Source organism: Melanerpes formicivorus, unplaced genomic scaffold, assembly GCF_026170545.1.
Source record: "Melanerpes formicivorus ecotype bairdi unplaced genomic scaffold, bMelFor1.0.p_v2 SCAF_13, whole genome shotgun sequence".
NCBI lineage: Eukaryota > Metazoa > Chordata > Aves > Piciformes > Picidae > Melanerpes > Melanerpes formicivorus.
In genome coordinates this window covers 20,564,933-20,590,577 of record NW_027142365.1, presented here as the reverse complement: position 1 = coordinate 20,590,577, position 25,645 = coordinate 20,564,933, and the positions used below count along the sequence as shown (strand labels likewise).

Below are 25,645 nucleotides of genomic sequence, written 5' to 3'. Positions count from 1 at the left end.
CAAAGTCAGGCTTGCCACAGCTGGGCTGAGGAGGTGCGAGTATGCCAGACACCAGCAACTCACCCAGCACCACACCAGGGTCGGCTCCACTGAAGGCAGCAGATTTGCCGCTTCCCCAGTGCGTGACACAGCCGCTGCAAGGGAGCTCTGTGCGCATCCCCATGTCACAACAGCCCCCTGAGGCAGCCATGACTCACTGCAGTGCCTCTGAGGCCTGGCTACAGGCTGAGACCCTCCTGCCACTCTGGGTCCAAGTTTTCTTTTCTTCCTGCCCAGACTAAAGAGCAGAGCTGAAAGCCCTTCCCCGCGGTGTGAGGAGAGCGATGAGATAGGAGCACAAACCTCCACGTGTGCCCAGCTGCCTCCCTGGGTCTGCAGGGAAAGCCTCGGCTGGGGGAGCTGGCTGGCTGGTGGTGCTGCCAGATAAGGAATTTTTTAATACAGAAAAAAGAGAAAAGGAGAGGGAGGGCTATTTACAAGAGCGGTAAATGGAAGCTTTCTGGGGAGCTTTCTGGGGAGATAAGGAGCTGGGCTGGGCCATCTCTACACACCGTGGGCCCACTTGCTGCCTTTGAGTCTCTCAGGAAAGAGCAAAAGGAGCTGCTGACATTTCTGCTTAAAAGGAAGAATCAATTAATCTTTGTTTCCCACTGCCTGCTTGTTTGACCTTATTGTGTTGTGGAACAGAAAAGGAAGAGAAGAGAAGGGGTGAGGGGAGAGGGGAGTCATGCTAATAAAATCCCAGTGAAGATCACAGCCCTCTGATCATGGCTGGAGATGCTGTTACTGGGTTGTTGTCCTGCTCGCCACTGCTGCTCATTCCTGATTCTTGCCTTGCTGTAATAAGTCACAGTCTTTCCACCCTTCATCCCAGTATTGACAGGCAAATGTCACCCACGTTTGACTGACATCCATTGCTCCTGAATACAGAACTATGATTTAGGAATCAATTATGTTTGTCTATTTAAACAGCTCTTTGTGTAGCTTGTATATCTGTGAGCAGGACAACTTCCTTCAACGTTCTCTCAGGAGAAATGCCACTGATACTGCACACTCACCTTCCCACTCAGCCACAGAGGTGCCCACCAGCCTGTGGGGGAGGAGAAACCTTAAACACCCCCCTCTCCCCTCCCCTCCCCCCCCAAAATAAAAGATTGGGAGAAAACCCAAAGACTTAAGGAAACATTTTGCTACCCCCGAGTTAAGCCAGAGAGACCTTCTCAGGCCATCTGTTGATCTATTATGCCCCACACCTTCCTGTGGCTTTCAAACAAAAGGGAACTCTCCCTCGGTGCCAGTTTGTTAGCAAGGCAGTGGCTGGCTGCACCGGCAGCACACACTGCAGCCAGGGATGAGCACGGCAGATGGAATGCACGGGAAGCATTGTCTCCTTCTCTGTCTGTATGGCTGTAGTCTGGGAGAGGGGAAGAGGGAGACCTGAAAGGGTGAGAGATGCTGATCTCTATCGCTGTGTGGGGAGGGAGATCTGTTTTCAAATCACTTCCACTTGGACAACTGGTAACTGTAAAGCATCCCTGCATTTACAGCAGCCTTTCCCAGAAAGCACCAACACGGCAGGGCAGCCTCGGGGAAGCGTTAAGCAGGAGCTGGATTGACCTTTTAATTCTTGAGCGGTGACCTAAAGGGTGCCCAGAGGCTGCTAAGCACATCTCCTGCCTGCGGTCTGCTCCAGAAAGAGCTGTCATCGCAAGATGCAGCTAGTGAGTGAGGCTCACGATTTCACTGTTCATCCGTTTGCGGGAGGGGTGGGGGAGGGAGAGGGAAAAAAATGTATTTCCCACACTGCCAGAGTAATGCCAAACTCTCTGTGAGTGGGAAGCGCAGAGCAGATGCTGGAATGAGATGCCAAAGCAGCTCCCCTTTCCCCTGCGCTTTTGGGTGCCTATAAATTGCTCCAGCGCGCTCGTCAGCCTCCTCCTTCCCTGGCAGGTGGCACCCGGGCAGGATCCTGCTCTCCCTCGGCTCCGGCTCCGGCTTCGGTGCGGGCTCTCGGCGACGGGCACCGGGGCGCGTCCCCGCTGAGCGCTGACTGCCGTCTCTGCGAAAAAAAAACCAGAGCGGGAGAGCGCCGAGGCGAGCGGGGATCGCGAGAGGAAAGGCAAGTTCCAGGGAAAGTTGACTCGGACTGGCACAGCCTGCAAAAAAAAAAAGTCGATCGCCAGCGGGAGCATAAAAGTGCGGGCGGCCGGGGCGCGGCGGCAGCTCTCCCTCTGCTCTCCGCTGCTCCCTCTGCTCCGCTCCCCTCTGCCGCCCGCCCGCCGGCTGCCGCGGCCGCAGCGGAGCGGCGCGACCCGCCGCAGCCCCCCGCTGCCCGGCGGCCAAGTCCCGCTGCAGCCGAGCTCCCCCGGGCTCGGCGGATTTTCGGCTCTGAGGAGGTCCCCGGCCAACCAGCAAGATTTTGTCCAAAAGCAGGCAAGAGGATCGCCCTGCGCTGAGCCGGCTGGTGGGCAGCAGGCGGCGGCTGATCGCCGCCGGCGCGCTGGGGGTGGTGATGGTGCTGCTGCTGGTCATCCTGATCCCGGTGCTGGTCAGCTCGGCCGGCACCTCGGCGCACTACGAGATGCTGGGCACCTGCCGCATGGTCTGCGACCCCTACGGCGGCACCAAGGCGCCCAGCACGGCGGCCACGCCCGACCGCGGCCTCATGCAGTCCCTGCCCACCTTCATCCAGGGGCCAAAGGGGGAGGCCGGCCGGCCGGGCAAAGCGGGGCCCCGCGGCCCCCCGGGGGAGCCGGGGCCGCCCGGCCCGGTGGGGCCGCCGGGTGAGAAGGGCGAACCGGGGCGGCAGGGCCTACCGGGACCCCCCGGGGCGCCGGGGCTAAACGCGGCGGGGGCCATCAGCGCCGCCACCTACAGCACCGTCCCCAAAATCGCCTTCTACGCCGGTCTGAAGCGGCAGCACGAGGGCTACGAGGTGCTCAAGTTCGACGACGTGGTCACCAACTTGGGCAACCACTACGACCCCACCACCGGCAAGTTCACCTGCTCCATCCCCGGCATCTACTTCTTCACCTACCATGTGCTCATGCGGGGCGGCGACGGCACCAGCATGTGGGCCGACCTCTGCAAGAACAACCAGGTGGGTGCCGGGGGCAGCCGGGGCCGAGAGGGCGGCGGCGCTCGGGGCAGCCGGGCGGCTCCAAGGGAGCGAGGACTGTGCGGGCAGCGGGCGCCCGAGGGGAGCCGGTGTCCTGAGGGGAGCCGACGCCTTGAAGGGAGTCCACAGTCGGGGTGAAACGCGGGCCAGAGGAGCAGGTGCCGTGAGGACAACGGGTGGCCGGGCGGGGCCCGGCTCGCTGGGGGGAGCGGGCGGAGCGGAACGGCGCGGGAAGGGCGGGAAGTGGGCGGCGAGGGGGAACCGGGCGGGCGCTGGAGGCGGTGCGGGTGCCGGGCGGGTGTCGTTGGGGTCTGGGGCCGGGCGGGCTGGGCGACCCGGAGGAAGCTTAGGGAAGCTGGGGGAACCGTGCAGGCAGCCCCGGGGCGGGATTCGGGGCGCCGCCCTGCCCCGCCTCGGGGCCCGAGGACTCGGGACGGGGCGAGGATTACGCGCAGAGCCCGGCGCGCCTCGGGGGCCGGCTGAACGCGGGCTCCACCGCTTCTTTCCCCGACGGTCACGCCGCCGGCAGCAGGCCGGCGCCCGGCTCTCCCGTCCCCGACGGCCAGTGTGGGCCAGCCAGTCCGGACCGGGGCAGAGGGGCGGTCGCGCAGGCAAGGCTGCCCCGCTGGGCCGAGAGGAGCCCGGGCCGGGGCCGGGGCTTCCCCCCGGGCGGCGAGTCTCCCCGGGAAAGAAGGGTAGCGGGGCGGCAGGTGAGCTTAGCGGAAGGTTGCTGTGTGGAGAGTGGCTGAGGCGTGCGGGTGCACAGCAGCCGCGGAACGGGGCTCCTGCGCAGCGTGGCGCCGGTTTCGAAGGCTTAGCCGGCGGCAGAGGCGCGTTTGCCTCTGGCCGGCAAAGCCGGCAGCCGTGTGGGCTCGGCGGCCGCAGTGCTCGGCCCTCGGCGGGCTAGCCCGGGGAAGGCAGCGGCTGGCAAGGCCGTGCCGTGGGGGCACAGGGGGCGACCGGCGAACATCGCACGGCCCGGGCTCTGCCGGCACCCCCGCGGCGGGCGCGAAGCGCTCCTAACAATAACAGATCTTGCGATGCTACCGTCTGAAAGACGGAGGTCTCTCTCGTTTCGATTAGGATAAACGTTGCCGCCGCTCTTGCAGAGGCCGTGCTTGCAACATTGCCCCCGGGGACCCGCTCAGTAGGCAGTGAAGAGGCAGGGACCGGCGGTCTCGGGGTTCGGCGGCGGCACCGCCACGCAGCCCGCATCGCTGCTGCTCCGAGGCAGCGCGGTGTGCCCAGGATCTCCGTGCCTCCGGCGCAGCGCCCTGCTCCCGCCGGTCTCCGGTGCGGCAGAAGGGCGAGGGACCAACCTGGGCTGTCCCGGCGCGCCGGGGGCTGCAGGTCGAGCCGCGGCCGCACCAGCGCTGCTGCTCTGCCGGGCCGTGCACCAGCGGCGGGGTGCCCCGGGCGAGCTGATCGGCGCTGCGCGGTGTCCGTGAGCACTGGAAATCGGAATCGGTGTCCCCGCTGCGCCTCGGAGGCCCCGGAGGGGCTCGTTCGTTTGCGCGGCCCCGCGGCCGGGGCAGCATCGCGGGCTCGGGGCCCGGAGCAGCTCAGCGGCGGGCTCTCGGTAATCTGATGTGCCACTTAACCTTTGGTTCCTGGCTCCTTAGGAATGCTGTGACAACGGAATAACGAGGGCAGCAGCAGCAGTTAATTAAACTGGGCAATGTCCCCTATAAACGGTCGCCCAGCAGATAAACCAGGGGTAGTAAAACAAAGCACATCGTCGTCCGTGCGCTCGGAGCCCCTCATACAGTGCCGTCCCCCGTGAGAACGCCGCTTCACTTGCAATGAAAACGTTCCTCTATTGTTGACCCCCATTTATAATGTTCTGCAGTGTTTATTCTCCCTAACCATGGAAAATAAACACGTACTGGTACGTTAAAAAAAAAGTAAGCAATTACAGATAGCAAATTGAGCGTGGAGTCTCAACAGCTCCCAAATAGAACTGCTGCCAGTAACACACATGAGGCAGTGATTGAACCGAAAGAACCTGGCCTGTATTTGTATCTATCTGTGCAAATTACCTGCATACAGACTGTTGAAAATCGACAGTTTTAATGCAATAGTGTCTCCTCCTGATTATGATTGATGCTTTGAACATTAAAGGCTGATGTGACGGCAGTTAACTTTGTGCATTATTTGCAGGAGAGCTCAGCGGTTTTTTGTAAGTTGTTAAATGAATCCTGCAAAGAAAACCTGATAAATTCAGTGTTAAGATAAGCCTTGAAGCACTGGCCACTGCATGCCTTACAGAAACACTCATTCCCCAGCAGTGCACGGGAGGAACCTCAAGGTTCTCCACTCTTAACACTTAGGTTTCTTAAATGGTTACAAAGCTTGAGCTGTGCTGAGATCACTTGGTGTGTGGGAGCCCAGCCTGAGAGCAGAGCCACGAAGGGTGAGGTGAGCAGCTGTGCAGCTGGGAAGTGTATAGTCCAGAAATGGTTTCATTTAGAGCCACATTTACCCTCCTGCAGCAGTACCCTGACAAACCATGGGAGAGTCTTCTCCCAGCCTGTGCAGAGCAATCACTCTGGCTGAGCGAAGAAGGGGTGGCTGGCACACAGGGGGTTGCAGGACCTTTGTGCATTGGGCAGTCAGATCTACACTTTGGTTTCCAGACTTTCAACCCCCAGCACCTTTTTTCTTTCAGCCAGTATGCCCTGTCTAGAACCTTTGAAAATGACACAGCATTGCTGTGGCAGTCAGTGTCCAGATGCTGACTGCTTTAGGACTGTCACTAATCACATTCAAAGCTTCCTTTCCCATTCTCCAGGCAAACACATTTTAGAAGAACCCAAAAAGTGGGGTTTCATTAGCATATCATGCAAACCTTTTTTTTCCTTACCAGTATACAGGAAACTACTTCTCTGTGAAAGTTTTTCTAACCTCATCTATCACTTTTTTGATCTATAACCCTTTTTATTCCTTCCCATTTGCACTGCCAGCAACAGTCCCAGCCTGTTATTTCCTTTGGAGGCTATTTCCAGGTTGAATGGCCCAGAGCCTTCAACTTCACCTGCCAGAGGAAACCCCCTCTGCTCCCAACACCAGCAAAACAGATCACCTCTGCCAACACCACCAGGCAGCTCAGCAAATCCCAGTTTGGTCCCAAAGCAGCTGTGGTTTATCACCATGCCATGTGCCACACCACCCTACAGCCTTTCTCTTCCTACAGGCTGTATGAAGAATTTCCACCCGCTGGCATTTTTAAGCTGCATGGTAAAGACACCCCCCACCCCCACCCCCCCACCTCCTTCTTAACATTTGGGTATTAAGGTGGGATTGTATCACATGAAATTTTGATTTGGAAATGTGATAGGAAGGGAAATTTGTGACTCCAAGCCTATTTTTTCAATTCAGAGCAGATCAAACCCCAGATGCAGCGTGCCAAGTCATGCATTATTACTTTGCTCAGGTTTGCAGCACCACTAAATCAGTTACTGCTCTGTAACTGTGCTAGAACAAAGACAAGCAAGGAGATGATGGGGTCCAGGGAAATAAATCACAACCAGGTTTAAATATTTCACCAAACAGGGGCAGATATATGCGATGGAGAAATGATTTGGAGACTTAGGGCAGCACAGGCTGCTGCTCATTGCTGGAAACCAACAACATACACCTTGAAATTAACAGAGTCCTCTCTGCTGGCTAGCAGTGGCAAATTTCACCAGTAATGGAACAGCAAGGAACAAGTGTGTGGGGGGGAGGATCCTGTGTTTAAGCTGTAAATGAGAAGTCCTCAATAACTTGTGAATTCCAAAATCTCTGAGAGCAAACAGCAACTCCTCTGTGATTTTTCAACTGTGTATCTCTTGCCACAGACAGAAATTAAATGTTTGCTGACTGGTGTGGCAGTACCAAGGTTCCCAAACCCCAGTCAGGCTCCTTTCCTGCCTGTGTGCACGGCAGTGGGAGGGTGGCCACGGGTGGGCACTTCCTCTCTTCTTTTGACAGCGCGATCCCATTAGCAGTGTGACAGTAAATCACCTCTGGGAAAGTCTATCCTGGTATCACTGGGGGCTCACTGCGGATCCTCACCCGTGTCACTCACTCAGCCTGCTGGAGGAAAAGCTACACCTTTGTAAATGTGGCACAGGAGCAGATTCAGGTCTCTGATCTCCAGCTCTTATTGCCCACCCCTTTAAGAAGGCTCTGAGCCCCCCCAGAGTGTTCAGCAGCCGATGGGGGAAGGAGCAGCTCAGCGCTGCTGGGTCAGGTGTTGTGAGAGAAAGTAAGCAATAACCAGGGGGAAAACCAGCGCTGGGTGTTGCTAGACAGGTGGGAGCCGCTCTGTGCTGAACAGAGTGGCAGGCTGCAAGTTGTTTAAATTCACCAGGTAGGGGAAGTGAGCCCAGGTCTCTTAACCACTGCCTGTGTTTGGTGCAGGTCCGAGCTAGTGCCATCGCTCAGGACGCCGATCAGAACTACGACTACGCCAGCAACAGCGTGGTGCTTCACCTGGAGCCCGGGGATGAAGTCTACATTAAACTAGATGGAGGCAAAGCCCACGGAGGGAACAACAACAAATACAGCACCTTTTCTGGATTTATTATTTATGCTGACTGATAGCCAATGTGACAGACCCACCAAACCAGGCCAAAAATGAAGCTTCTTCTTTAAGCAATGGATTTGCGTGGCAAAAGTCAGTGAGAAAAGCACCCCAGCAGAGCGCCACCACCCAACACCTCAGCAGGGGGGAGAACAGAGTCAAATGCTACCTGGTTCACATCTGTACAGCACAGAGAAACCTTACAGCAGCCCAAGTTACACAGATGTGTGATCCACTACCGCCAAAGCAAACTCCTCATCCTGTGTCCATGTGAATGAAGTCCCACGTGAGTGAGTGCCGACCGGAGCGCTCCGCCCCAGGACCTGCCTTCTCTCTTCAGTGTATTTGAGACTTTGCTGTGTTATGATCTTGCTGCTTTATCCATACTTCAGCTTTGGTTCTTGTGACTTACTTGCTAACAATGATGCTTGGAGTCCACTCATAGTGTGGTGAGGAATGATTTTACAATAAAAGGAAGAGGTAATCAAAATATACTTTCTCTCTCCAGAGGAATTGTTTGCCTTGTACTTTCCTTACCCTTCTACTTAAAACTAGAAACTAATCAGTTTCAAGCCTTAACTCAATATTCCTGCTTTGTAGGTTTACATTAGGCTTTTGACGTGAAAATCAATCCAGTGGAGTTGTTGACATTGTCTCCCCCTCAGCTGTGTTCTAAATGAAAAGGGAGGACGGCAGAAGCACTTTTATTTCACCCCTGAAAAATAATCTGTGTTGACAAACTCTCCTCTTGGACCAAATCCCCCATTCCACCAGAGCCCATGGCAGAACTCCCACTGAGCTTAGTGGGCAAAGGATTTGGCTTTTAGTTTGTAAAGATGTAAATATCTATTTTAGGCAATGATTCCAGGCCCAGGCCTGAGGGTTAGCCCTGTAAATATTTAGCAAGCCTGGCTTCCTCAGACTAAGGTAGTGTTTTCTTTGCAGCAATTAGTCTTCATTAGCACTTAGTCTGTACTTGGGTACTCTTTTTAATGAACTAGTTATGACCTAGCATACTGCACCAGTTCAGCTGGAATTTCACAGGAATAGAATGGGTCAAACCCTTATCTGTCTTAGGTTTCTTGCCTCACTGGAGTCAGTGGGATCGTTCCCATGGAGCAAGAGCGGGAGGTCTGACACGGCAGAAGATGTCACAGGGACCTTCTCCATGGCAGCCAATTCCCAGGCTGCAGGAAGGCTGCCTCTGAGATGGACACAGACAAGCATATTACCAAAAAAGAGAACACATATGCAAAGGAAGAAGCAGATGTTTACCTGCACAAAAAAAAAGTGTGTATGAAACCTATTTTTCTCATTCATATAGAGATAGAGATATATAAAGGCTCTAAGAAGTTTAATCCAGATAGAGGATGAATGGCTCAGAGAATTAAAGTAGGCACAGGTACTATAAGGCACATAGCTATAAAAATGCTTTAAAATCACTCATCCCTGTAAGGTCCACAGAATATTTTCCTTCAGCAGGTGGGTTTGTTGTTTGTTTTGCTTTGAGGGGGCTGGCTGTTTCTCTCAGGTTAAAACTTGCAGATTTCATTCCAAGACAACATTTCAGCAGGATAGTTAGCTCCTTAGCAGAGTTGGTTATGTTCTTTATTGTCAGCATCTTTGCCAAGCCAAGGCAATGTCTGTACCTTGCTGAGGAGCGAGAGGCTGCCCCTGGCATTTCTGTTTCGTGCACTTTGCCACAAGCAACCTTGTCTAATGCACTGGGAGCTGAGAGTTGTCTGCACTAACACGTCAGAAGTGTCTGCCACTGTGACAAAAAGCTCTCCAGTGCTGGCTGCTCAGTGCAGCCTGATGAAGGTTTTGCCAATCTCTCCAGCAATCCTGTGTCTGAGTGAGCGAAGCTTCTCTTGAACAGAGCACCTCTCTCTTCCCATTGCTGCTTTTCCTTGCTGACACAGTGCCAGCCCATATCTGACATTTTAGTGAGCACTACTGTTTTGGGTTTGTTTGTGTTTTTTTTCCTACTAGGTCTGTATGTCAATAACAGATGTGTCACTGCCTTGGTGTCTGTTCACTGCTGCTTTGACTGGCGACTGCACTCACAGCGGCAGCCTAGCTCTAGAGCCTCTCTGTGGAGCATCAAGCAGCGAGAGCTCATTTGCAGCTACCAGTGCACAGCGACAAAGGTCTTCACTGGAAGAGCTCAATGCTGCCAGAGGTATATGGTCAAACTTGAAAAAGCTTTTGAAATCAGGGTACCACTGAAACTGGGTAAGACCATTTTTTGGATAGATTGCCTGCCCTAGCTGAAGTTAGAGAAGAGCTGAGCACACACTTCCTGTTGAAAACACATCTGAGGCAAACATTTCTTCTTTTTTCATCATATCTTGATATACTGATTTGTAAAGACTTCTCTCACAGCCTTTGTTATAACTACTACAACTCATTAAAACTGTATTATGTAATACATGTTGACTTCTGGTGGTGCATCCTTGCAATTGAGGCTGGTCTGCGTGGGGTTTCTCGGCACAAGAAATGGGTGGGATTTAAAACCCGACACCTGGCACCATCCTGGACACAGCTGAGGAGGTCAGCACTTTGCTTTATTCCAAACTGTTACACTTTCAGCTAAAAACAAATTGCTAAACTAGGAAAAAGATCCTTTTGCAATTATTTGAGGTTCCTTTTGCCTTGAGTTGTCTGTGGAAGCTATGTGAAAGTCCCAGGCCTTTTATCAAGGGTTACTTAAAGATTGTGAAGATTGGCAATATTGCAAAGGCTAAATTCGTCCCCTGGAGAATGAGAATGCAACTGCAAACCCTCCTTTCCTTCCAAGTCCAGGTGCAGCATCTTCAGAAATGCTTTTGGCTCACATTTAGTCACAGTATTCAGATTTCTCTCTAGAAACAATTATTTTTAAATCTCAGCTGAGAAGATCTTGCAGGCAGGCTCAGATCCAGTAAATCATCCACCAGAAGACATTTAGAAGGGAGAAAATGCAGCTAGAACACCTAATTTCATTGTTCTGATTAAAAAGAGAAGTCATAATCATTTTGTCCACAGCTAATGAGCAACTCCCATGTTCCCTGGAAAGCAGCAGGGGTTGGGATGGTTGCTCTCCCGAGGCAGAGCTGGATTTTACTGAGCTTCCCTATTCCTTATTCCTACTCAAAAGTCAGCCACCTCTTCGGATTTGCTATGAGGATTTTGTCAATTTTATCTTGGGATATGCCTCTGATGAGCATTTTAGGAACTATATTTTTAAGGATATGTGAATAGCCATGACCTCCATATTTCAGCAGCCTGTTCTTGGTGTGCACGTCGTGAGCCATCAGAATTCTGTCCTCATAGCCTTCATCGATCAGCAAACGAATCCTGCAGAGGCCAAAAGCAAACCTGTCAGGGAAAGGTCCTCACTGCAACAGCACAGAGATGGAGCAGGATTGGCATTTTACACACTGCTGTACTGCAGGGCTGCACCACAGCCGAGGAGACTTATTTGCAGTTACTCACAAGGCATTCCTTGTACTGAACTGCAACTAAAGCATGGCTGTTACTGCATGAAAAGAATCCTCCTCTCGAACACACCCTCACACACTTCAGAGCGCAGCAGGAAAACTGCTTTCCCAGTCCCATTAAATCCTCAGGGGGATTCAAGAGTGTCAGTGTCACCAAGCATGCCTCACAGGTTGTGGCTGCATGAGTAAGTCACAGCTCCCTACATGAGCCCTGTGTCAGCAGCCTGGCTGTTGCTGCGGTCACCAAGCCGGTCCCCGGTCCCGTTACACATGCTCAGCCCCAGGCTGTGTGTGTGACATGGCCTTGAAGAGGCCTGGCTCAATTATGTAAGTACTTAACCACAGACTGGACTGGTTGGAAGGGACCTCCAAAGCTCATCCAGTCCAACCCTCTCTGCAGTCAGCAGGGACATCCTCCACTAGATCAGGCTGCCCAGAGCACTGTCCAGCCTCACCTTGAATATCTCCAGGGATGGGGCCCCAGCCACCTCCCTGGGCAACCTGTTGCAGTCCTCCTACTTCTTTAGTTAATTCTCAGCAAGCAAACCAGGTTAATAGAAATTGGAAGTTGTCATCATCATACTCCATATAGACAGTTCTCATCCAACCCCATTCCAAAGATGTTAGTTAAAGCAGCTAGCCAGGACAGGCAATGCAGAGTGCTAGCATATGGCAGGAAGCCAGAGGAGTGAACGGGGCAGCTAACAGCCTTGGCAAACAAGAAGTCAGCTTGGAAAAAGCAGCAATGCTTCTATTCCCTTGCAGCAAGTCTGCTTCTACGAGTCCTGCTGTTCCACACTTCCCTCTGCTCACCTTAATCCCTTGCTCAGCTCACTCCTCAGAGTTTATCTGGTGGGTGTCCAACCTGCTGCACTAGTGACTGCTAAGTCTCCCACTAAGCTCCAGTTTAGTTTGGCAGCAGACTGCAGCATTACAGTGGCAGTGACAGATAGACCAGCCCTGGAGAGTGCTCGAGAAGCCACCTAATTCCATCATCTGCCAGCACTGTGCAAGTCCAATTCTTACCCTCCTGACTGTGCATTGATCAGCAGGGAAGCAGATACCACTTGTATCAGTAACCACACCCTCAGAGATCTGAAACCCCTCCCTGGAAGGAGATACAGGCAGCAAGACTGAATCCTTAGGGGCAGCAGGAAGGAGACAAGCAAGACAGAACTTGGTAAAATATTAGCTTCTTTCACAGCCCTCACCACAGCCAGTGCCACACAGAGCCCAGCACTCTGTACCCTGCAGCCTTACACCACAAGCAGCTTTGCCATCCTGAAACACAGGGAGACCACAAGCTAAGGAGAGAGTGAGGGCAAGGACACTGGAGGGGCTGGGTTCTCTGCTGAGCAGACAGTTGAGACTCATCCCTTTCCCTGTTTCCACTAATTGTATGGGTGAGAAGGCATTTGCAGCCCATGCTCATTTGCTGCATTTGCTCACTTCTGTAAGCTAGGCTCTTGCTTCTGACTCAAACTGCCCCTGAAAAAAGTTCACTTTTTCACTTGCACTGGCAGAAGATTGCTGCAGAAATGCCTAAGCACACACCTGGGGCTAAGCTGTGTTTGTGCAGCCAGGGCAAGTTTGCATGGTGGACAGCCCAGACCTGAACATGTATTTTCCATCTAGTTTTTTCCTCACCATATTTAGAGCTCAGTTTGGTTCTCACCTCTCTGGTGCCACCCCACAACAGAAACAAGCCTGAAGAGATTGCTGCTGCCATCCTGTGCCCAGTGTGGATGCATCAAAACCCCAACACAATCCAGTCAATGGCACTTCTGACTCTTAAGGTGAATTCCTACCATGCAGTGGGGAGGCAAACTTTCTGTGATTTCTTCCTAAAAACAAGGAATAGTCTCTCAAGATGCAGAGAGGCTAAGGAGGGACACTGGTGGCTGAGCAGAGCTCATGGATGGCATGAGCACTTGGCCATGGCTGAGCAAGCACTGGCTAGCCAAGGCATGGCCTCTGCCCCTGCACATATTCCTCCTGGCCTTTCTGAGACACAGCAGAGGGGAGGGCAGCAACTCTACCCATTCTAAATGTGAAAACTATGGATTCATTGCAACAGTTTAAAATACTGAGTGCAAAACTGAGTGCCCTGTTGAGATGATTTCTGGTGTGAAAAGCAGCAGCAAAGGCTGGGCAGGGAGTGGAGTAGGAACCACAGCACCTTCTGTAGGAGAGAACAGGCTGAGAAGAGGAGAGGGGTTTTGAGTTTAACCTGACAGTGAGGGGGAAAGAGATAGATAGAAAGTTATTTCATTAGTAATCAGGAATCACAAAATCCTCTGATCAAGAGGAACAGAAGAACTGTTTGTAACTCTGGGAGGGCAAAAGACACAGGCAGGACCCCCTCAGGAACCTGCCACTTCACTGCACCTGAGCACTGTGGATAAACTGCACAGTGCATCAAACACACACAGAGTGTGACAGGGTGGAAGGAGTGAGATGTCCATCCCCAGCTGCTCCTACCTGCCCCAGTTTCTGTGAGGAGGGCACAGCACAGGGCACCACCAGCACTGAGGCCAGGCTGTGTGTGCTGAGGAGAAGCAGGGCCAGGATTTTCACACTGTATCATAGTATCATAGTATCAGTCAGGGTTGGAAGGGACCACAAGGATCAGCTAGTTCCAACCCCCCTGCCATGGACAGGGACACCCCACACTACATCAGCCTGGCCACAGCCTCATCCAGCCTGGGCTTAAACACCTCCAGGGACGGGGCCTTGACCACCTCCCTGGACAACCCAGTCCAGGGCTTCACCACTCTCATGGGGAAGAACTTCCTCCTCCCCTCCAGCCTGAATCTCCCCACCTCCAGCTTCATTCCATTCCCCCTAGTCCTATCACTCCCTGAGATCCTGAGCAGTCCTTCCCCAGCCTTCCTGCACTGTGAGGGTGAGGAGCTCAGAGGAGACAGGAATCTCATCCTCTCGAAGAGAGAAAGGGCAGAAGAAGACAGAAGAGAGATGATAAAGTGCTTGGAAGGAACAAAGAGGACAGAGGTAGAGAATCTAATCGATCCAAGACAACCACTGAGTTTTGCTGAGTCAGCACATTTGTGAGGAGGCTCACACAATGCTTAGGCTTCTAACACTACAAACACAAACCCAGCAGCTCCACCCTTTTTTTTCTTACAGCCTCCATAAATGCAGTAAACCATCAACTTCAGCCAGATAAGCCTGGAATTAGGATGGAGAGCAAAGAGGCTCAAGTAACCCTCTACAAAACCGAGTCCACAGCTTCCTTTGCAGACAGAAGGTTACAGATGCTGTTCTAAAGAAAAAGTCATTATGTTAGCAGGGGAAAAGCCAACTTTGCAGAGCAAGCTGTGTGATGCCACTCAAAGGAGCCCCAGGGAGGCTGAGCGGCGCGGGGCAGGAGCGGGGCGGCGGGCACCTGGCGATCCGCTGGCTGTCGCTCGGCATGTCGACCTCAGGCTGGAACTGGTAGTGAAGGAACTCGGTACCAAACAGGTCATACTCTAGATAGCAGCCAAGCTCAGCAAATTCCAGAAGCTCCTCTCTGTCAAAGATAGTCCTGCAGAACACAGGGAATACAACATCAGCATGGTAACAGGAAGGACAAAACCCCCTGGTGGTATGAGGATAGCTGCTGCTCAAGCTCCTGCTTGCAAGGAACAGACCCAGTTGTCTAAGGCTGAACTCGCCCTTCTCTGACACAAGACTCCTGGCTGACACATGCAGCCTGAGCTGATACACAGCACTGTCTTTGTGACACCCACCTGGGACTTCATGCACTGAAAAACCCCAACCTAACTCTGCCCCCGTGAAAGAATGGAAGAAAATAGAAATGATCATCTTGAGAGAGGAAGAGGAAAGTTCCTTACCTGAGGTGCCACTAAGCCTCGCCACAGAGAGCCTAACAAAGAAGGACATTTGAGGAGGAGGTTAATTCATAGTGACATTCAAAAGCAATACAATGGATTACTCACACAAGACAGATTTACTCTTGCAAAAGAGTTACAGGAGACAGCTACAGCCAGGGCTGGTTTCATCCATCACACAGCAGCACGACACAGCTTGGGCTTTAGCCTCCATTCTCTACAGGGATCCTGCTGGATTGGCATTGGAAGGGCAATAGATCACTGCTGGTGCTGGAACCCAGCCAGAGCACCAACCCACAGCCAGAATGGCACTGGGAGAACCTGGGCCAGGGCTCTGCAGGTGTGCCAAGGGAGGCCCTGGGTCACAGGCTCTGCAGGTGTGCCAAGGGAGAACCTGGGTCAGGGCTCTGCAGGTGTGCCAAGGGAGGCCCTGGGTCACAGGCTCTGCAGGTGTGCCAAGGGAGGCCCTGGGTCACAGGCTCTGCAGGTGTGCCAAGGGAGAACCTGGGTCACAGGCTCTGCAGGTGTGCCAAGGGAGGCCCTGGGTCAGGGCTCTGCAGGTGTGCCAAGGGAGGCTCTGGGTCACAGGCTGTGCAGGTGTGCCAAGGGAGGCCCTGGGTCACAGGCTGTGCAGGTGTGCCAAGGGAGGCCCTGGGTGACAGGCTCTGCAGGTGTGCCAAAGGAGGCCCTGGGTGACAGGCTCTGCAGCAGGCATGCTGCAAAGGAAGGAGCAAAGCTGCTAAATGCCCTCACTGATCTGGAATAGAATGGCAGCTGGAACATCAGCCCTCTGGAGCCTTTTTTCCCTTTGAAATGTTTTTGCAGAGAGTCTGGGCTGGCCAAAGGACAAGAAAAACACTCCCAGGCTCCCATCTTTATAGCCACAGCACATTTTAATCTGAGGAAAAACCAAGTTCCCACCAGAACAGCAGAGTTAACCAAAAGGGCAGCAGTTCCACTTTTCCTTAGCTGCAGATACTGATGTCAGAGAGTAATTTTACCCTACAGAATGACATCACAGTCTGTTGCCATGGGAATCACTGATGGCACCATTTCAATGTTATGACTTAACAAGGGGACAAGATAGGAGGAACAGATGGGTTGAGAGAGAGAACCCCCTTGCTCATAGCAGCCTGCCATCAGCAGGAGCCTGAGACTTGCCAACTGCAATTAATACAAAATGGTATTTTAAAATAAATGTTACAGTTGACAGAGACTGAACATTCCTCACCAAGTGAGTTTGCAAGGTGCAGAGCAAGAGAAGGGGTTCCTTCAGCCCCAGCCCTGCTCAGTTCGTGGGCAGGCAGCAGCCAGGAGTCCTGGATCCTGTGCAGGAGGATCTATTGCAAACCCACAGAACAATCTCTTTCAAGAGCAGTGTCAGTGTTGTGCCTTTGGGAGCTCCACCCCAGTGAAGAGCAGCAGAGCCCAGTTTCACCAGCACTGGGCCCCTCTGTAAAACACAGGAGTGCTGCAGCAGCACCTGGCTCACGCTGCCCAGCTCAGTACTGCTGAGCAGCCCTGCTCCCAAGGGAAAGGAGCTGGCACAGAGGAGCATCCTGTTGTTTGGCCCTCAGCCATAAACCAGGGCAGGGACAGCCACCAAGCCACCACCAAGCAGGCATTCCTCATGGCTGCTATGAGCCTGCTAGCCAAAGCCACTCGAGGGGATGAGTGCTGACCTCCACCAAGATGCCTTTGTACTCCTAACCCCCAATAACTGGTCAAAGCCTCCCAGCCCTCACCTACACTTCAGCTTTGCTGTGGACACTTGCAACCCTCTCTGCTGGGGTGCCACGCTGCCCAACATGGCAGCCAGCTTTTCAGTTCTATCTTCTCATTGCAAATCCACCTGGATTCTGTCTGTGTCAACAGCAGACATGAAATATGGAGCTATGTACAAATTCCTCTCACATTGGAAGGGCTGGGATGCTCCCACGTGGATTCTTCTCACCGGAGGAGACTGAAAATGTTAAGTGCAGATTGCAAAGCCAAACTTCACAGTAGTTTAGAGTCTATGTTACAGCAAGTGCCAACTGAATGTGTGAAAGTAATGATAGCAGGAGTGCAAGGAAATGTCACATTGTGCATCCAGCAGCTGCTAGTGAAACTGCACCTCTGCCTTGCTTGTTTTCTTACTCATAGTGCTTCTCTTCCACCAGTAAGTCACTGAATCCAGCAATTTACAGCAGTGTGTAAAGGCAGCCCCCCCAGAGCTGGGTGTTGATGTTGTGTCAGAATGTCTGTGTAAGCACTGACACCTGCAGCTTGCTCAGTGCTCCTCCAAAAAAAGATTCAAGTAATGCATTTTCCTTTAAAAAGGAGATAAGAGCAGAGCTGGAGACAGGACACACTGCAGGCAACCAGGGAAGGGAAGGCCCTGGCCCTGGCATCCAATCCAACACAAACTAAATGTCATGGCTCTCAGTTCTGTGCCCCCAACATCCCCAGGTGTCACACTGAGCTGTGTGTGACTGCACAGCACCTGGAGCTGCAGGAGCCAGCCCCTGGAGCCTGTGGGGTTAGAGATCTGGAGCACAGGGCTCCTGCCTGCATTACACTCACACTGAGGGCAAGCAGTGCAGCTGCTGAGAATCATCTGACCACACACAGGCTCGACTCATCAATGCTTGGACATTTTCCAGCTCACCATCAGCAACACAAAGTCACACAAAACTGGTTTGGAAGAGAGGCTGTCTCTAGAGTGGAGAGAGGGAAGCACCCCAATTCCTCTCCAGGTCTGATGTGGGGCTTCTGATGTTTGATCTCAAGGAAACTAAAAGGTAGCTCTCTGGTCTTTGATGAGAACTAACCAAACCCCAATTCATTTCAAAATCCAATCAATTTTCTTTTTAAGCAATATTTCTTATATCTGGTCCCAGGCCAACAGCAGGGCACCAGTGGCCAGGAAGGGAAACAACCTCCTGGGGTGCATTGAGAAGTGTGGCCAGCAGGGCTAGGGAGGCTCTCCCCTGCCTCTTCCCTGCTGAGACCACAGCTGCAATCCTGTGTCCAGTTTTGGGCTCCCCTGTTCAAGATACAGAGACCTGCTGGAGAGAGTCCAAGGGAGAGCCAGGAGGATAATGAAGGGACTGGAACATCTCTGCTGTGAAGCGAGACTGAGAGCCCTGGGGCTGTTTAGTCTGGAGAAGAAAAGGCTGAAAGGGAACCTGATCAATGTCTATCAATAGCTGAGGGGTGGGGCTCAAGTGGAAGGGAGAGGGTCCAGGGCATGGAGATGATCAGAGGACTGGAGAAGCTTCCCTATGGGGACAGGCTGAGAGAGTTAGGCTTGTTCAGCCTGGAGAAGAGAAGGCTCTGGGGAGACCTGAGAGCAGCCTTCCAGCCCCCTACAGGAGAGCTGCATTGGTAAATCCTCAAGCTGCACACCGAAGTCAGCTGAAGCTGTCACAGCTTAGGGCAGGCTTCTGCCCAACACTTCATGCTATGATCACAGCCCTTCTGCTTCACATGGAACCAGTCTGCTGCTGCAGACAGCCAGATGCAGGTTTAACTCCTCTGCTGAAGAACGTCTCTCAAAATATTGGAATTGCCTTTGTCTACTCAGAAAACACAGCAGCAAGGCAGGCCCCAGCCAGAGCCCACAGCAGCCCTCCAGTACCTGAAGGGGCTACAGGAGAGCTGGGGAGGGACCTCTGACAAGGGCTGGGAGTGACAGGATGAGAGGGAGTGGATTGAAACTTGAGGAAGGGAGATTGAGACTGGAGATTAGGAAGAAATTCTTTGGAGTGCTGGTGGTGAGACACTGGAACAGGTTGCCCAGGGAGGTCATGGATGCCTCCTCCCTGGAGGTGCTCAAGGCCAGGTTGGATAAGTGAGGCCTTGAGCAACCTGGGCTGGTAGGAGGTGTCCCTGGCAATGGCAGAGGGTTGGAACTGGATGATCCTCAAGGTCCCTTCCAACTCAAACCAGTCTACAGTTCTATGAACACAAAAGTTCTGCCTTCTGCTCACATCCAGAATGCAGACAAATCAATGAGCTCTCCAGTAGCTTCGGTGAGGTTTGTTAGGCCCCTTAAGAGCAGTGGCCCAGTATTCCACCATGCTGGAAGCCTAGCAGCTTCCCACCCAGCCTGGTGCAAGCTGCTCAATGGTCAGTGCTTTGTAAGCCCAGGGGTTCTGCAGGGAGAGGGACTAATGGCATTCCCATTTGCTAAGCAATTGCAGCTGTGGTTATTTGTAGTCCTGCTGCCAGCCCTTCAAAGACAGCATTTCAACTGCCAGCATTGCTCTGTGAAGGTGGATCCCAGAGCTGCTGCTGCCTCTACTTCAGCAGCTACTCTGAAGTCAGTGACCTTGCAGAGAATTCTCAGACTGCGATCCCAGCGCCCTAGAGAGCCCTGGCTGCGCGCAGAGCAGCTCCCCAGAGCCCGGCGTGCCGCGGCAGCGCTCCCGCAGGGCCAGCAGAGCGGTCTGCTTACCTGTCAAGGTGAGACATGACTGTCTTGGCAGCCTTGGCCCCAGCCTCCTGCAGCAGGCGGACGATGCGGCCGGGAGCCTGGCTGCTCCTGCCGGGGTGGACGATGAGCGGGCAGCCCAGCTGCGCCTGCGCCTGCGCCGCGGCCTGCAGCACCCTGCGCTCGCTCGCCGTCAGGGGCCAGGAGCAGCCTATTTCCCCCACCACGCCGCACTTGATGTCTGTCCCGTCTGCTCCGCTGAGGATCTCCTCCACGATGATGCCTGTCAGCTGCAGCACAGCAAAAGGACACCTGGGGTCACGAATCCTGTTGGTGCCGGGCAGCATCAGACTGGGCTGACGGACTGTGTGCCAGGTAGGCTCCCGAGGGCTTCCTGCGCTTAATTAACAGTTGGGTGTGTGAAAACACTGCAGCTCAAATCTGGTTTCTGTCAAATAATGTTATGCTGGCCATCCACCAAAGACCAAAATAAACACAGCAGCCAGTCAGTGTAACAGTGTCTGCTCACACAGCTGCCCAGGTTTGCCAGGGAAGCTGCTCTGCGGATCATTGGAACACCGATTTACACTGAGACTATTTATTGCTTACTGTGGAACCTGCCCCTCATCCTCCTGAGCTGGCTCTAGAAGCAGTGCAGTGTAATTTCCTGCAAAACAAGGGGTTGGAGCATAAAGAATTCATGTCATTCAGGGAGAAAAGGGGCAAAGCCTGCTCATGAGAATGCCACCATAAAACCAGGGGAGGTCTGCTGACTTCGGGCCTGCAGGAGCAAAGCTCAGCTGACAAATGTACAGGGTCAACATCAGCTTGCTTTTAAAATACTTATTGGCAAAACAGACACCAGAACAACATTCAACAAGTCCAAGTGCCGAGTGCTGCACTTTGGCTACGGCAATCCCATGCAGAGCTACAGGCTGGGGTTGGAGTGGCTGGAGAGCTCCCAAACAGAGAGGGACCTGGGTGTGCTGATTGACAGCCACCTGAATATGAGCCAGCAGTGTGCCCAGGTGGCCAGGAGGGCCAATGGCATCCTGGCCTGCATTAGGAATAGTGTGGCCAGCAGGAGCAGGGAGGTCATAGTGCCCCTGTACTCTGCTTTGGTTAGGCCACACCTTGAGTCCTGTGTCCAGTTCTGGGCCCCTCAGTTTAAGAAGGACATCGAAACACTTGAACGTGTCCAGAGAAGGGCAACAAGGCTGGGGAGAGGCCTTGAACACAGCCCTGTGAGGAGAGGCTGAGGGAGCTGGGATTGTTTAGCCTGGAGAAGAGGAGGCTCAGGGGTGACCTCATTGCCCTCTACAACTACCTGAAGGGTGGTTGTAGCCAGGAAGGGGTTGGCCTCTTCTCCCAGGCAACCAGCACCAGAGCAAGAGGACACAGTCTCAAGCTGTGCCAGGGGAGGTTTAGACTCGAGGTGAGGAGGAAGTTCTTCACCGAGCGAGTTGTTCGTCATTGGAATGGGTTGCCCAGGGAGGTGCTGGAGTCATCAACCCTGGAGGCGTTCAAGGGGAGATTGGACGTGGCACTTGGTGCCATGGTCTAGTCATGAGGTCTGTGTTGATAGGTTGGACTCGATGATCCTCGAGGTCCTTTCCAACCTAAGTGATACTGTGATACTGTGAACTCCCTAATCAAAGCAGTTTGCTAGAAAAGCTTTAGTTTCCCTTTTCCAGAAGAGGCCAATGTGTCTTACAGCCCCCACAGAAGTGAGAGCACAAACCACCACTGATGACGACCTCTTCTAATTCTTTGGCCCTAGATGGTTTTAAGGAAGAGTCAGTGGAGCTAAGGAATAAGGAAGGTTTTGAAGCAAATCCAGGGAACAGAAACCCCCAAACCAATTTGCTAATAGATCTGCAAAGTATCTCTACTCCACACCTTGTCTCCTCAACACGTTGGTAAATCCTCAAGCTGCACACCGAAGTCAGCCGAAGCTGTCACAGCTTAGGGCAGGCTTCTGCCCAACACTTCATGCTATGATCACAGCCCTTCTGCTTCACATGGAACCAGTCTGCTGCTGCAGACAGCCAGATGCAGGTTTAACTCCTCTGCTGAAGAACGTCTCTCAAAATATTGGAATTGCCTTTGTCTACTCAGAAAACACAGCAGCAAGGCAGGCCCCAGCCAGAGCCCACAGCAGCCCTCCAGTACCTGAAGGGGCTACAGGAGAGCTGGGGAGGGACCTTTGACAAGGGCTGGGAGTGACAGGATGAGAGGGAGTGGATTGAAACTTGAGGAAGGGAGATTGAGACTGGAGATTAGGAAGAAATTCTTTGGAGTGCTGGTGGTGAGACACTGGAACAGGTTGCCCAGGGAGGCCATGGATGCCTCCTCCCTGGAGGTGCTCAAGGCCAGGTTGGATAAGTGAGGCCTTGAGCAACCTGGGCTGGTGGGAGTTGTGCCTGCCCACGGCAGTGGGGCTGAAGCTACATGGTCTTCAAGGTCCCTTCCAACTTAAGACCATTCTCTGACTCTATGAATCTATGAAATTCAGTAGCAACTGACTGGCTATCACCATCAAGCACTGGATAACCCTTTCTAAGGAACTGTAACCCTTTCTTCTGTACTGGACCAAGTACTGACTACCTGCTGAGCACAGGACATCTGTGGGTCTCCAGCAAATAGAGAAGGGAAACCTTTGCCTCTTTGGAACAAATTTCAAGTCATGTCAGTGTATTTAGTGGGCAGCACTGTTCCATACAGCGTGGGCCAAATCAGGTTCAGGTTCAGCTGGCAGCACTGCTCAAACTTGGGTCATTGATTTTTAAGGTGAATTTGACTCATTTGTAAGCTCTGGCCAATTGAAAGCCATTTTCTCTGCTCTGTTCATCAGCATTCACAGCCTCCTGCCTTGGAGAGGTCCCTTGCCTCTTCTCCCCATCATCACATTTTCTTAAGAAAAGATGATTGAATATTTATTATTATTGGAGTATCTGGGGAGCTGAGTCATGACTGTCTCAGGCACTATACAAACAACCTGGTGTAGACTCTACCCTGGAAGAGCTGGACAAAAGGCAGAGGAGAGAGCTCTAACACACGGCCTGGGCCGAGCAAGGATTTACATCTCTCCTGCAAACACTGCAATCATTTATGCTTTGTGTAAGAACAATGGCTGAGCTTGTTGGGAAGCAATTAGCCAGAAAAAGGAGGAAGGAGGGAGGTACTCCTTCCTCAAGAACTGTAAAAAGAGCAAGGTAATTGGTGTTGTAACAGATGCCCACGCATGAGGTACTTTATTTTCCTTTTACTGTTGCATTATAACAAATCCCTGAGAGAAAATGGAGCTTAAGCACTGGAAACGCTGACTGATAACCCCAGTGCATGCAAGTAATGCTGCTCCAAACATACCACACAAGCAGTAATGCTGTGCCCAAGCTTCTCACAATGAGGGCTTTGGAGTTTCATCTGTTTTGATGGAACACCTCTCCAATTTTGACTCACCCGAGGATAATTCACAGGACAGAGTCACTGAAGCACTGGTTAAGGCTTACCTGCTCCACCGTCATGGCCTGTGTTTGAGGAGAGTGAGTGGAATCCACATAGAAGCCAGCCCCAGCAATAATGTGGACTCCAGTTTCCTCAGCAAGTTTCTTCAAAGTCTTCACGTCCCGAGCGATTCCCGTGGTGGTGTTCTCCACGATGGTCCCACCGCCTGCTGCTTTGAAATGCAACAGCTCCTCCCTCACAGCATCTGTCTCCTCACACAGAAGAAGGTTTTCTTTATGGCTGTAGGGGTTTTGCTTAATCCAATACAAGTTCTTCATCTCAAAGGGCCCATCAGACAGAGCCTCTTGGCCTGGAGGAGGTGGACAAAAGCAGCTGCTGTAGTTCATAGTCAAGTGTTCATGGGTCAAAGTACAGCCAAGGCAATCTGGCTCCACGGGGCCCAAGACTGTCTGTGCTTTTCCCCTCAAGGAAGTCATCCTTCTGCCTCACAAGGGGGAAAATGTTCAGAGTCTAAAAAAAAGGAAATAAAAACATATCAGAAAGAGCAAACCTCTTTCACACAGACTCTGACACCCTTTTTCTCACACCTGTTGTGTGTGTGTGTTAGAATCTTTTCCAGTGCTGGTGCCAGCAGAGGAGTCAAGATGAACCCCAAAGCACTTCTGCTCCCCAGCCACCTGTGCTGCTGGCAACCAGCACTAAGGGTACAGCCTGGTCCCTCACCACCGCCATGGATTGGTCCATTGGCCAAGTACCAGCTAAGATCAGACCTTAACCTAACAGTGTACATGGCTCTGCCCCCCAGAGACCTTTTCCTCCCTCTTAGGCTGAGCAAAACTCTGTGATTTCTCAGATTCCAAAGGAGTGCTAAGAGACACAAGCATGCAGCTGGCTCGTGGTGACGGTACCTGCCCAGTGCAGATCTGGCCTGACTCCCTGCAGGGTGGGATCAGCTGCAGCCCTCCCCACTGGGACTGGGGCTGTGTTTCCCTTTGGGGGGGAGCAGTCATTCTGGTTTCTGTGCCACACTAACATTAAACACAGCTGACTGGCCAGCTCATGTTCGATCTTCCCCCTGCCAGCTGCAAAGGCTTGAGGATAGAGAGTTCTAATCCCTACTCGACCAAAATCATCAGTCACGAAACAAAATACATGTTTAATCATGTCCAGAGGACAGGACTAACTAGAGCATGCATTATTGATTAAACAGAGAGGTCTTTCCCATTCCTGCCTCCCTTTTAGTGAATAATATCATAAACATGGGTTCGTTACCGGCGAAGCCCCCAGAGGACATTTTCCTTTTAACTGCTCAAGTTAATCTACCAGGATGACAAAAACCCTGAAATCTGAAGGGCACTGAACTCTACATACCAAAGGGCACAAGAGCAATGAGGTCTCTGTGGGCATACTTTCATGTGAGGAGAAGCAGTCACTGCCTGAGTGCCGATGTCCCTTGCACAGGGCAGCAGCTCCTGCCTGGCCCAGCCTGCGGTGTGGCTGCTCCTGCAGCACTGACACCTCAGCTGCAGCACTGACACCTCACCTGCAGCACTGACACCTCACCTGCAGCACTGACACCTCACCTGCACCCAGGAAAGCCTGCCTGCCTGCCTGCCTCTGTCAGGGCAGGCTGAGGAAGAGCTGTTCCTTTATCAATTTCATTTCTAGACTAGTGTGCTGCCTTGTCTGGGAAGGCAGAGAATGATTACTCCCATAGAACAGCCTGCTGGCTGATTAATAGAATGATTTATTTTTGTTTCCTAAATAAATTAAGAAGTGCATGATTTCAGAGAGTGTTATTCTTGAGCAAATAATCACAAGCAAAATACCTGTCTCAGTCAGGAACTGCTGCTAGTTGCAATTCAATTATGTTGTCCAACCCAGCCATTAATTCCATCCCTGTGCAGGAGGCTGCTGCTCCACAGAGCCACCCACTACTGGGGAGAAAGCTCAATGATCTGAGTGATTTTTATATGCACAGCAAAGAGACCAAGGTGATTCTAAGATCATTTTCTAAATAACTGCATTACTTTTCCTGGGTTATTTTATTTATGATTTATTTTTTTTACATTAAGTATCTCCATTCTGGTATTCAGCAAACCCTTGACAACATTATTGTGCTTTGGGTTTGCCAGCCAACAAACTGCAAGTCTACCCCTCCCCCCCGAGAGTAAGGCTCTGCAGAGGGACCTTGACCGACTGGACAGATGGGCAGAGGCCAACAGGATGGCATTCAACAAGTCCAAGTGCCAGGGGCTGCACTTTGGCCACAGCAACCCCATGCAGAGCTACAGGCTGGGGTCAGAGTGGCTGACAGCTGCCAAACAGAGAGGGACCTGGGGGTGCTGATTGACAGCTGCCTGAACATGAGCCAGCAGTGTGCCCAGGTGGCCAAGAAGGCCAATGGCATCCTGGCCTGCATTAGGAACAGTGTGGCCAGCAGGAGCAGGGAAGTCATTGTGCCCTGTACTCTGCTTTGGTTAGGCCACACCTTGAGTCCTGTGGCCAGTTCTGGGCCCCTCAGTTTAAGAAGGACATTGAGAGACTTGAAGGTGTCCAGAGAAGGGCAACAAGGCTGGGGAGAGGCCTTGAGCACAGCCCTGTGAGGAGAGGCTGAGGGAGCTGGGGTTGCTTAGCCTGGAGAAGTGGAGGCTCAGGGGAGACCTCATTGCTCTCTACAACTACCTGAGGGGTGGTTGTGGCCAGGAAGGGGTTGGCCTCTTCTCCCAGGCAAGCAGC

The 25,645-nt window shown here is 52.6% G+C and overlaps 2 protein-coding genes across 3 annotated transcripts in view; one reads left to right on the top strand and one right to left on the bottom strand.

Moving 5' to 3' along the window:
* The first annotated feature begins 1,873 nt into the window (after window positions 1-1,873).
* Window positions 1,874-10,116, top strand: C1QL3 (complement C1q like 3). The gene is made up of 2 exons (XM_068146383.1): window positions 1,874-3,100; window positions 7,523-10,116. Exons 1-2 carry the CDS (start codon window positions 2,513-2,515, stop codon window positions 7,700-7,702), a joined length of 768 nt encoding a protein of 255 aa, XP_068002484.1. The 5' UTR covers window positions 1,874-2,512; the 3' UTR covers window positions 7,703-10,116.
* Window positions 7,664-25,645, bottom strand: part of PTER (phosphotriesterase related) — a 32,097-nt gene continuing 14,115 nt past the window's right edge. For both annotated transcript variants that reach the window (XM_068146381.1, XM_068146382.1), the window contains 4 exons: window positions 22,951-23,416; window positions 19,463-19,728; window positions 14,574-14,714; window positions 7,664-11,024 (listed from right to left, as the gene is read on the bottom strand). In XM_068146381.1, the coding sequence (XP_068002482.1) occupies window positions 10,814-11,024; window positions 14,574-14,714; window positions 19,463-19,728; window positions 22,951-23,382 (1,050 nt within the window). In that variant the 5' untranslated portion in view covers window positions 23,383-23,416 and the 3' untranslated portion in view covers window positions 7,664-10,813. The remainder of the gene's footprint in view (window positions 11,025-14,573; window positions 14,715-19,462; window positions 19,729-22,950; window positions 23,417-25,645) is intronic.

Coding starts and splice junctions, on each gene's coding strand:
- C1QL3 (XM_068146383.1), top strand. CDS start 2,513: ATGGTGCTGCTGCTGGTCATCCTGATCCCGGTGCTGGTCAGCTCGGCC. Junction 3,101..7,522: donor ACCTCTGCAAGAACAACCAG/GTGGGTGCCGGG, acceptor TGTTTGGTGCAG/GTCCGAGCTAGTGCCATCGC.